General features: G+C 38.6%; 1 protein-coding gene across 9 annotated transcripts in view; it reads right to left on the minus strand.

Moving 5' to 3' along the window:
- Nucleotides 1-10,579: 10,579 nt before the first annotated feature.
- The window catches only part of RIMKLB (ribosomal modification protein rimK like family member B), a 43,737-nt gene continuing 41,111 nt past the window's right edge, over nucleotides 10,580-13,205 (minus strand). For all 9 annotated transcript variants that reach the window (XM_027632978.1, XM_027632727.1, XM_027632843.1 and 6 more), the window contains one exon: nucleotides 10,580-13,165. In XM_027632978.1, the coding sequence (XP_027488779.1) occupies nucleotides 12,702-13,165 (464 nt within the window). In that variant the 3' untranslated portion in view covers nucleotides 10,580-12,701. The remainder of the gene's footprint in view (nucleotides 13,166-13,205) is intronic.

The following is a 13,205-nucleotide window of genomic DNA, read 5'->3' on the forward strand; positions in this document are numbered from 1 at the left end:
GAAAGATTAGCTCTCTTCAGAAACAACAGATAGTAAGAATTTACGTGACCATGTCTACAACAAGCCATGTCACTGTGGCTTCAAAATCCAAAGGCATATTATCTCTGGTAGATTAACTGAGCTGCAGTTCTGTTTTTCTCTAGCAGTCATCAAAGCTATCAGTATAGTATGATCAGTATGGTATGATTTTACTTGTAAAACTCATAAGACTTGTATTCTCAGTGACTCAGGTGAAGTCATAACATCAAAGGCCTGATGCTAAAGTTACCAAGTATTTGGGAAGATTATTTATGTCAATATAAAGTACTTTAGAACTCTTACAAATTAAATTCCTGGAGGAAAAAAAGATTATTATAATGAAAAATATCAAACAGGTTTTATTTTTCTTGCTTAGCTGCAGCTTTGATACAAGATGAATAGATTTCTGAAGTTAGCCAGCACTTCAGAAAGGGGAGATGGTGCAGAAGATGCCAAAAAGAACCTCACACTCTCATGAATTACAGTTCAACTCTTTATTCAGTTCTCCATGTTATTAGGACAGGGATCATAATGACTGTTAATGTCATGTGTGGACATCACTCCATTCCACATCATTGCTGGTCCATCCTTTCTTCCCTTCATTGTGATGGAGGCATTATCAAAAGGCTAAATGTCCCCATAAGAGGCAAAAGACGACCTCCTGTTGTTGCAGAAAAACCTAGACAAATAAACCATTGAAAAAGTTAGTCTTTGCCCCAAAAAATGAACACCAGAAATTCAAGCAAACATCATAAAAAAAATCTCTGTACCCAGCACCTATCTGGTTTCCTTGATAGCTGCATTACAGACACACCAAGGACTGAGCCATGGGTACCAAACTCCTCTTCTGACCTTGGAAAAGGTCTTTCCAGGTCAGGGAGTGAGACGCAGTGAAGGCTGTGTTCTAAAGATAAAATCTAGTTCCTGTTACCTTTCCAGTAGGTAGAGTTCAGTCTCTGCAACTGGTGATCCAGCATCTTTCACACGCATTAGACTCCTGCGGAAATATTTCATGTGGAGGAAAAATTGTATAAAAGTTTAGCAAAGTCAAACTGCAGACTCTTCCTGCCTAGTTCTCCCACTGATAAAGCTTCAGTATTTGCCATCCAGTAAACAAACATTTCCATTCAGGCATGGACAAGTATTCCTACATCACATTACAATTGCACTACTCCTCCCATACACTGTTGTAAAGATGAGTGGGGAGAGCAACCATAACATTTGTGTTGTTTCTGCTGGCCTTGTGTTTGTTAGATGCATGGGAAAATATACACAAAAGCAGACCAAGTTTCCTCTTGAAACTCTCAAAATACAAGTTTCAGACTTAATGCACGACACCATTGAACAGAAAAAATCCAGAGAATAAAGACTACCAGGCAGTGCTTTGCACAGTAGCAGCAAGAAAGGGAACCTGCACACACATCCTTGGGCAACTCAGACTTCTTGTAAATAAAATATTTACAGATGTGAAATATATACAGTTGCACAAACAGTCAATGTGACGTTCCCATTCCTCATCAAGGCATAACTGAAACATTCCTCTTGACTCCTGGCCTCCCCCTACATTGATATGATAGAATGAAAAGAACACCTGTGTATGCAGCTACTGCTTAGTCTTCTCTCTCTGCTTCATAGCACCTTCATGTTCAATACACGTAACACTGTGTACAATTTTCACCTCTCCAGTTCTTCTCTCTCCAAAATGCATGTATTTTACAACACAGACAAACTAAGCATCAAGGAAGCTCAGTAGTACCACTGCTTCCAGGAAATCTGCATCAAAAAAATGCATGACTGGCCAAAGAGGTAGCTTTGGGTTACTGGCTAATATAATATGGACTTTTCCTCCTTCTCTAACAACAAATGCTAATCTGTACAAGAGGGATTATCTCAATAAATTCTGGAAATTAGTATATATGCCTGAAAATTCATGAATGTGATAAATTTTTATTTATTTTTTTTTTACAACAATGAATTACGTTCAGGTTGGATATCAGAAGGAATTTCTTCACAGAAAGGGCTGTCAAGCATTGGAATGGGCTGCCCAGGAAGGTGGCGGAGTCATCATGCCAGAAAAGACTGTACATGGCACTTAGTTCCTGGTCTAGTTGACATGGTAGTGTTCATTCAAAGGTTGTGACTCAATCTCAGAGGTCTTCCCTAAACTAACTGATCCTGTGATTCTGTGCAATTAGTTTTTTCCAATTAGAACACTTCATTGAAAAAAAAATCCAATGACCTCTAATAAAACTTAATTTCTTTTCCATTCATGTATGAAAAATCTCAATTATATTGCAATTTGTCTAACACAAAAATTCAGTCCTGAGTTGGAAAACTGTATATATATCATATTACATTAAACCTCAGATTAACATAACACAGTACTTGTACTTGGGAAAATGAAAAGCATTACATGAAGAGCGAAATTTAAAAATTCATTGTTGAGCAAAAGCAACTGCACTGTCTACAGACACAGAGGATACTACTGACAAACACTTCTGCTACTACTGTGTGTATCGCAATAAAACCATACAGCTCAGCAAAATCTATGTTAGACTTCTACTCTCTGTCCCCATTCAGACAAGGCCAAGATTAGCACAGCTGACTGTTCTTAGAGAGCACTCCACACCTATATTCCACACCCTGTTCAACCAATCTCAGCCCTACGCACCACTGACATTTCAGAAGCCAATATTTTTTCGGTAAAAGATGTGTACAGAAGCACATCAAGGAGTTCTAAAAGCAAAAAGAAATGGCAACAGAAGATAAAGATGCAATTCAATGTATGCAACACTTCCAAAGTTCTTTCTCAGATGCTTCTTTGTCTGCTGTTATTAAAAGATAAACCAAAAAGCTTTCTCCCCAGCAACATTGGTGACTACTCGACTGACACCAGACTTGGGATATAACTAGTTATGTAGTTCGTATGCATAGTAACTGTTCTCCCTTAACCATTCTGTTTCCTATAGAAACAGATAATAGAATGGTATGTTCAACTCCCCAAGCACACTCCCCTCCTTCCAAACAAACCAAAAATATCTATTACCCTAAGAAAGAGTACTGTATGTAGCTGCATACAGCAAACTGCCTCCAAATAAAAAAGCAGACACACAGAAATTCACATAAATCTTTTATAAGCCCTTCTCACACAGAGACTTGGCAGAGCTTAATATGCTGACATATTACTGTGCAGACTCCGTATATTCTAGTAACACTTGTACTGTTCCTAAAGGGAACAAAAGAAGGATACAGAAATACCTTGAAAATGCCTTGCATGAGTGCAATGTAAATGTTAACTTTTCTGTCAGCCTAATCCATCATCTTGCTTTCAGTCAGTGTGAGGATCCTATCCAGTCCCTTCTTTCACATACGTATCACCCCCCTTGCCTGCCCATGCAAGTCTATGACAAGAATAGAAAATATTCTGCTTCAAATCTCTACCATATCAAAGATACAGAAAACAGGATGCTTTGCTATGTCACATCTAAAAGAAAAAAAACGAAAACCCTTTGTACTGACAGCCACATGCAGAAACGTGGCGAATCTGAGAGAGTATTCTAAATGCCTTTTTGTTTATACAAAAAAAAAATAATCCTTTCCTGACCAGTTGACTCCAAGTCACCTTGCTCATTAAAAAAACTTAGATACATTTATATACCTCTATCGCTTAATATGCTAAGAAGCAATAGGTTACAGGTGTATTGGGACAAATAGGCCCATGTTCAGGGCCCCTCTTCCCAAATACTACTGTCATCTTAAACTCAGTGCAGTAACACCTTTAATCCACATGACCATCCATTCAAGTAGGCAAGCACTACAGTTAGTTTCCATATCAACGAACTTTCAGCTCTCCTTCTTGAGATTCAGCTCGCAAAGGTTAGTATGCTTAGCATATATTATATACAGAAATTCTGGTGAGATTCCTCCTTACAAAAGCAGCTGAGAATGCTCAATATCAGCAAAAACTGTTTCCCTGCCTCATCTCTATTCTGATGACAGACTGACACAGGCTTCAGATTCCTTTGCCTCTACTACCAGAAATTACTTTCTCTTCTTCACTTCTCAAGCCTGACCGGATTTAAGACCCTCTCCCTATGAGTTTCTTCTCACATACAGACTTTGCTCATCATATATAACAAGGGTCTAATCAATTCTCCATACAAAATATTGTCCACTTTGCACATGCAATCTCCTTTCACTCTGCAGTAATTCAGTTCTGGGATTTCCAGCCTGTAGTCCACATAACACTTTCAAAGGCTGTATGATAACTTAGAAGCTAATGAGAAAAGCATACCAGTTGTCCACAGTCCTAAGTGGTGCCTGATGTGCACTGGAGAGTATTTAGTTGCCTGGCTATCAAAATTCAGATCCAGTTTAGTTCTTGCATATAAGCACTGTTCCTGATTTTAGTGTAACCCCATGTAACAACAGGAAACAGAACTTTGAATTTGTCAACTAATACTCAGCTGTCAGTGAACTAAGAAATTTATGAAAGTACAAAAGCAATCGCTGTATTCTGCATATTGGTATATATTCTGGACACAATTTTTTTTCCCAATCCACTTGGACGTGTTTCTCTGCATTTTCAGTTGATCCAGATTCAAATTTCTCCTATGCCAGATAGTTCATCAGTGCTTCCATATCTTACTGTTCTCTCCTCTTTTACTTTCTTTTCAGAAAGGGAAGTCATCCTGGAGCCTGGAGAAGAGGATGCTCAGAGGTGACCTCATCACCGTCTATAACTACCTGAAGGGAAGTTCTAGCCAGGTAGGGGTTGGTCTCTTCTCTCAGACACTCAGCAATAGGACAAGGGGGCACGGGCTTAAGCTCCACCAGGGGAAATTTAAGTTGGATATCAGGAGAAAATTCTTTACAGAGAGAGTAATCAGGCATTGGAATGGGCTGCCCAGAGAGGTGGTGGATTTACCATCCCTGGAGATTTTTAAACGCAGACTGGATGTGGCACTGAGTGCCATGATCTAGTAAATGGACTGGATTTGGACCAAGGGTTGGACTCGATGATCTCGGAGGTCTTTTCCAACCCAATCGATTCTATGATTCTATGATTCTATGATCCTAATAAAGGTCAGCATTTTAATCTCTGGTAGGAGACTTATTCAAAATGGAGGTATTGTTACAGTGGAACATACTAATGACAGCTGCAACAGTAAGCATTTTATGATGTCTGGATCAGTGGTCCATAAAGGGGAGTGCACCTTCCCCAGGGAGGGATTCAAGACAATCCATAAGGCTGCAGGGTGAAAATACTTTTTCACCATTAATAAATATAGTTAAGTAAATGTTTTAAATAGTCTTCAATTCATCTTTATCTCATCCTGTTTTAATTTCTTGTTTTTATGTAAGTTTTATGTATGTAGCAATCCATGAATATAACTTCTAAAAAATATATATTGGGGTGCATGCTCAAAATGTTTTTTTTCTGATAGGGAAAACAGGTTTCAGAGTCATGGGTCTAGGTAACTAAAGAGGTGGTTGAAACTACCAGCTGTTATCCACTAAGTCAGAACCATTATATATTTTGAATTTCCCACTTTCAAAAGGAATTTTAACTGTTGGTGATCCGAACCTTTTTTTCCTGCCTTGAGATATAGGAAGTCTCCATAAAGAACATTGTTCTTTGCTATCATGGCACTTCTCAGGCTTCTATCATGTCATCTATATGGTGCTCCCTAAGTAGCCAAAAAAGCATATGAGCTCTGAGCCCATGAGGTTGATCGCTGGCTGACAGTAAGGATACTTTTACCTTCATAAAATAAAATTCCACGGGTAAAGATTGCAGAATCCTTAGGTTATATACCTCTATCACTTAATATGCTAAGAAGCAATAGGTTACAGGCGTATTGGGGCAAATAGGCCCAATTATTCTTTGGTTTTTAAACTAGGTTAAAACTAGAATTTCACCAATGGCACAACTATAATTAATCTTCCTGTGAGGCAGAGAATGGATGGGTTAGATAAATTCCTTCCAGCCTTATTTTCCAGTACTCAGAAGATGTGGCAATTTTGGTGAAGTTTAATTTTTTAAGACATATACTATGCCTTATAGAGGCAGACGGGAAACTGGAATGTTGAATCAAAGATGAGAATTAGGACATCAGGTAACCAAACACCAAATCAGATAGGTCAGTGTGCCTACTGTGCTACAGGCAGTCTTTTGATGGTTAGAATTCTGTAAATTAGACTCACCATTCAAAGGGACAGTTCAGGGACTCTGCCTTTCTCCTCCATTTCCCTTACTCCAGTTAGTATTTTGCAATCCATTTCTCCCAGTACTGGAGGTTTCTCAGGTCACAGTCATGAGTTTCTTCTGCTGCTGCTGCTGCCACCTACCAGTTTTATTATTCTGTTGCAGCAGAAGGGCATATAGAAGAAGTTCGTGTTCAGCATGCACATAATCATCATCCTTTGTCTAAGATGTCATGGCCTATTCAAGTTCTACAACATTTCCCCATACACTAGGCAAAGCACTGGGCAAAACCAAGATCAATACAAGGCTTTGAAAGCCATTCCATGAAGAGGAAGGAGCATGATCTGTAAAACCACCTTTCAAGAAACATTAAATACCGAAACATTAATTTCTGCAGAATGCAGTACATTTTTATCAACTCTCCCCACCAAAGATCTGTATTTCTTTCAAGACAATCTCTACTTAATATGTATCTAAAATCAGGTTAGAGATGCAAAACTGTGATCCAACATGAATTCATTAATAAATTTGAGGAAAAGAAATTCTTATTTTTAGACATTATTACAAACCCCAAAAAGACACCCAACCACATGCCTGAAAGTGTTACACCCGTGTCCTATAGCAGTTGATGCACAAAAATATACACAAATAAAGGAATAGGCCTGCCCAGTGCTGAGACGCAAGAAGTGGGTGTGTCTGAAAGGAAAAAGCATTGGAAACATAAGTATAACAGGTTTGTAAAATTATCTTGCAAGTAAAATTAAAGACACAAATTATACACTCAATTATACCAGTGAAATTGGGTATCACTCCACTGACTTTCACAGAGTGATTCCAGGTTTATCTCAGTGTAATTGAGAGCAAAATTTGGCTATAAAATTATTCCCTCCCACCTTAATTTGAAGCTGCAGTTTATGGTATTGCTGATAAATTTACTGTGTATCAGGAAAATATAAATTGAGACTACAAAAAGTAGACTATTTTATTACGGTATAGAGGAGTTATTAGCATACACAGAAAAATAATCCGAAACAAGTGCTAATTCCTTACAGATGTCATGGGAAATAGAAAACTGCATTTGGAAACTTGGAAGCCTGTCTGTAGGCTCATATTCTTCAACTTGGAATGGTATTCCAATTGTCTGATATTTACATCTGAGTAAAATACAAGATTATCCTCCTTAAAAGAAGTAAAAGAATATTAAGTACCCAGCAGTTTTACATGATTTGAGATTCAGGGAGTTGAGTTACCAGAGAAGGATAAAATGTACAAGTGCTTTGATATAGCAGTAAGGACAACATAAAATACATCCCCCATCCTCCATAAACAGAAATAATCAACCTAACAGTCTTTTTCTTCAGCACATGTATTCTTTCATCTGTCCTCTTTACCGGATCCTGCTCTATTGAATTTTAATAGATTTAACGTTCTTAGCACTAGTTTTTCATATCTATCAACTCCTAATTGACGCAGTTATATTTTATGTTCATTTGGCAAATGGAAAGCAACATACCTTTCAAAAATCTAAGCTAAAATAGTACACTTGAAGGCAAACTACCTTGAACTGACAAAGAAGTGGAATGAATGTATTACAAAACTATTCCTCACACAGTCACATGAGGGGACTCACTTCTGTCTTACCTGAGTAAAGCAAAGGACAATGACAGTTTTTTTAACGGTCAACAAGCATAAGGAGGGAAACTGAGGAAGAAAAGTAGGATTTTCTCTAAACATCACAGTTAAAGAAATCATTCAACAAGTTTCACCAAAATGAACTGATGGGAAGAAAGGAAGGCAGACAAGTTAGCAAATTTATGAAGGTTACAGTAAGAGCAGAAAAGTCTCAATTTACCTGACAACAGGTCGGTTTTGGATGTCACCAAACTGCTGCGTTTACCATTTTACCCGCTTGCATTACTGGGGGGAAAAGTTTAGGAAGGAACATTCTCAAGGATTTTTCATAAGTTCTCACTCTTGCCATCGGAAAGGGGAGAAGGGGTTTTCTCTGGATTGTTTGACTTTTTTGGCTCCTGAAAAGTTTTGCAAAGAACAGTAACAAAGTGTGAACTGTTAGAACACATTTCTGTAAAAAAAGGTAGAATAAGTCACACAAAACAGAGCAACAACAAATCCCACCCGAAATCCTCACATCCAATTCGTGTCATTGTTTTAAAGAAATAAACAAAACAAAAACTTTTCAACTCAAATTATAAACATGAGAGGTTTGAAGACTTCTAACAGCAGGCCAAGATCCACCATCAGAATGCTCCAAAAGTCACTCTCAAAGGTTAAGAAAGGTTTAAAGAAATAAAACAAAGAAAAAGGCAGCAAACACCTGGTTATAAATCCTGCAGTGTACAGCTTAAAACAATTCCTAGAGCAGTGAAAAAATTAAAAATTAAAAAAGACAGTAGCAACAGAAGTTACCTGTCCGAGCACCTACTATTCCATAGAGAGAACAGGAGTGGGTCGTGTGTCTCACACCAGCCATAAAGCCCATAAACCTTCTCAAAAAGAGTGAGCCATGAGAAAGATACTGTACATGTGATCTGCTTTCAAAGTCTCTCTAAGCCCTTATGGTCCCTTATGTATTGAACTGACAGATTTTTGCAATAAGGGGAGAAAATATTTAGCAAAAGTCACTGGTTTCATTTGTTGGTTTCTGTAGTCCTGTACAGCACCTGAAGAAGTATCTCCTTTGCGCCTGACATACTTAGATGTTCCAGAGATTATTTCCTGAGTAAGTATCACACAAAGATAGCACATGAAGTGGAGAAATTGCTTCAAGAGTGACCATCAGCTCAGAATGAAAACATTAACAGTCAATATAAGCATTAAGCATTGACATTGTTTTACAGATGAGGTGTTTTAACATTACAAGAAAAGATTTTATAAAACACATTAAAGCATTGAATACAAGGCTTAAGATATAATCCATACATTGACACAGTAACACATTAATTATAAATACAGTAAGTTCAACAGAAGAAAATCTCCAGTGTTACAAAGAACAAAATTTGATCCCATGTAGATTAAGAAACTTATTCTTGCAAACAAGAGTTTCTAGCTGGCTCTTTCAAAGATTAAAATACACAGAAATAGTTGTATCTCCATCAGCTGTACTGGCACTATTGTAACCACCACTGTGTTGACCATTTTTTCAGCACATGTTTCCAAACCCACATATGGAGGTAGTGTTAGTGCAACTGTATGAAAGTTTAGCATGTGATTTTCAGCACAGGGAACTGAAGAAGATATAAAGCTGACATCTGTAAAGTTCACCTTCAGTGGGAAACACTGCCTGGTTACCATGGGCTAGATTTGTTGGTGTTTTTTCTCCTTCAAGTAAAAACAAGACACTTCTCTTGCATCCCCTGGCAGTTCTATGCATTTCACTATTTCACTATTTCAGGAGGTAAGTAGGGAGTAAATACATGAGACAAGTGTGCCCATTTGTATCAATGAACCCTCAAGCAAGGTATTCATGCAGCATCAATACCCAGTGTCCAAACAAATGTACATGGTGTTTCAAATCCTGTCTCCCTCTGTGACCACTATGCATAGACTTATCTCCAAACTAGCAATGAAAGCACCAACCAGAGGTCTTTCAAAAAATCTTATTTTTACTTCACAAATTTTACAACTGTGAGGTGTAACCTGGACTTTCTAAAATGGTGATAGAAATGTAAGGTTCCTGTGAGTCACGAAATACTATGGAGACTCAAAAAGCCCAGTCCAGAACCTTCAGTTACCAGCTCTTTTCTCTAAAAGATGTTTCCTGTGATAGAAACACGAGGTCCCATTACACCAACTAGCACGTTTACTCCCTGCTGTTATTCCACACATGTTCACGGTATTACACAGCTGGAAAGGGAAGGACTGACCCTATCAGCCCCTAGAGGAGTACAGGCACCTACCAGTAAACAGACAAAAAAAAGAACAAACACCCCCACCCCCACCCGAAATTCCCCTTAGATAAACAAGCAAAGGAAAAAGAGTCTCTGGTAGAGACAATTTACTGCTCAGTGACTAGAGCTCAGTTACTAGAGAATTAGGTTTCTTTCATGTTCTGTGGTTCTGCAACTCTTCATGGAAGTTGAAGACCTTTATATTCTTCACGTATAACCTGCGCACTTGAAGGCTCAGTAAGGATTTGAAAATACCTTTACTGCCGAAGATCCTTTTTTTGCTGGACCAGCCGGTCCACTCTCCTGCTTAACATCAACAGTCAACCTTTCACTTGATTTTAATAATAATATTTAATTCTACAAAAAAAAAAAAGCCATTTTATTACATTCCTTTTAAAATAAAAAAACCAAACTGTACAAAGAAGCATGATCAAACCTCCATAAAGCAGGTTAATACTGTTCTGTTTATTGCCTCTTGAAGACTCTCTGCATAGTGTCCGTGAGTTGTGTTTAAGGTCCAAGTGAAGATAAAACAGCAGAGCAGCAGAGAGGTGAGGAAGGGCCACAGAGGTGGGCAGTGCAGAACCTCAGAGGGTACATGGGACATGCTCCATTAAAGTATCCAGAAAACAGCAGCATTGCACACACACAACCCCCCTCCAAACAAAACCTATTTTCACAAGATTATTTTTCAATTGTAAACGTTTTACTTTATGTTTTTAAAAAAGAGGCTTATCTCTCTATATATATCTATAGTTCCAGGGTTTTATGAACCCAGAGAATAAGAGGGGAATGAAAAGGGAGAAGGAGGAGGAAAAGGAGGAGGAAGACAAGGACTGAAAAATGAGCTCAGTATCTGTTTTGGTTATTTGTTTTCCAAACCAGCTCAAGGCTAATGAGAAAATGCACAGCCAGAAGGATTAGGGAAAATCAGGAAGCCTGGAAAAAAATTAGGAGCTAAACAGCCAAAACCCCAAAAGAAATCAAGCAAAACAAATGCGCGCGCACACAAACACACACAAGTGTGTGCACTCACACCACACACATGTAAGGGTCCAGGATCAATCTGCTGATTGATTGTGGACCTAGGTTATATACTTTTTTCTTTTATTTTTTTTCTTTTTTTTTTAAATTCTGGCTGAGCTCTCTTCTTTTTCTTTTTTTTTTCTTTTTTTCTTTTTTTTTTTTTTTTTTTAAAATCTAACGCGTTTTTTTCCCAAAGCTACAAACTGAGTACTTCTCCCCAGTTATACTCTTTGGATTTCTGCCAACATCAGCTTTTATGTTCAGTGGGGAAAAAGTAAGCCTGGTACGTATTGTGTGAACTGCTTTATTCTAAAGTTCCTCTGAACGACTAATCACTTTTAACCAGCTCTTCCCTCCTCCACGCCTTACCACATTCCTCCCTCCGAAAAAAAGTGAAAAATAAAAACAAATGAACAAAACCCCAACAATGTACAGGCTATATCTCAGTGTTTTCTTAACAAACAGTCTGCGGTGTTTTCACTTTGGCCACTGTTAAAGATGCAGGCATAGAGAAGGGAGTGTTGGACTAGCATGTATTAAAAGAAAAAGGAACATTAACATTGCAGATCTCTCTCAGAAAGACTAAAACACTAACAAATACAAGTCGATGCACGTTTGCTTTAAACTAGTGTAATTCATTTTCACATTGGATTAAACATCATTTTGTATACCAAACATTACAGTGCTGTTTATCTCCTCCAACCATGCAAAAAATAGTTAAAACGTGCCATTTCTGCCCACAAATAGAATATGACTAATTCTCCTAGATACCTTCCAAAATCAGGATTTGAAATGAGAAAAACACAAGTACTAATATCCTCCTTCAAAAGCTTTATAAAGAAATTTAGACACAAAGCTGCCACTTAATACCAAGATGGTACAATTTACAGACTTTTACAGAAAGTTCTTGTTAAGTCAACTGACGCTTCTCTCAGCCTCATCATTTGAAAGGCCATATCCTGCAAGGTCAGAAAGTGATGACTTTAAAAGGATCCTGAACTTACAGCTCCCACCTACAAGAGCAGGAACAGTAGGTGTCCAGGAATTTTGAAATACTTGGTATTTAACACCTTCAACTCACATAAAGAATTTGAGGCACTCAGCAATTTACAGGATCAAGCCTTAGAGAGGTAGAAGAGACTTTATTGGTGCAGTAATTCACAGAAGTTTCTAGAGAGCTGCCAGACAACTTTCTGAAAATCTTCGAGTGTGAATCATGCTTCAATGCTTGCCTGTGAAGACACATGAACTGCAATATATCTGGGGACCAAAGCAGCATTCAAATAAATCTGCTGCCTGGTTATGAACTGAACATCTTTATTGTAAAGCTGATGCTGACGAATGAAGACAATTTAATGTTCTGCAAAAAGGTAGGGACAGCAATCACAGCACGTGTGCCTTTTACTCTTGCGCTCTTGACTGACACACCCACCCCCTTTCCTCATTTCCTCTGAGCGTCTCTGATAAACAGCATTGCAAGTTGGTTTAAAAAAAAAAATTTACAAGAGAGAGTTCTGTTGGTCATCTATTTACACGTGGCATCACTCCACCAGGAGTTTAATCTCATTGGCTAATAGCTGGTTCATGTTGAATAGAGCCCCCGGGAGCTTGGTGAGCAACTCTCTCTCCGTGGTCTCAGGGTCGCTGTCGACAGAGCTGGAGCTAGCACTCATATTGTCGACAGCGGCACTAGCTGGAGGGCCCAGCTCTGGCTCGCTAGTCTCGCTTGCCGTGGACACCACAGAGAGCAAGGACATGCGCCGCGTCAAGCGGCCGGGGGTGAGCAGAGAAGCGGCATAGTCCGCTATGATACCAGCTACATCTAAATTACAAGCCTTGTCAAAGGCAATGAAACCTACATTTGCATTGGCCTCGCAGACGTAGAATGAACCGTCGTCCTTCATCAGCAGGTCAATGCCGCACACATCCATCCCCAGGATGTTTGACACTTGGACTGCCAACTGCTTGCCTTGTTCACTCAGTGAGCACATCATTCCTACACCACCTGGAAAAAGTGAAAAAAACTTGCTGTCTGTACTCTGGTC

Source organism: Corapipo altera, unplaced genomic scaffold (genome assembly GCF_003945725.1).
Source record: "Corapipo altera isolate COAL_440 unplaced genomic scaffold, ASM394572v1 0, whole genome shotgun sequence".
NCBI lineage: Eukaryota > Metazoa > Chordata > Aves > Passeriformes > Pipridae > Corapipo > Corapipo altera.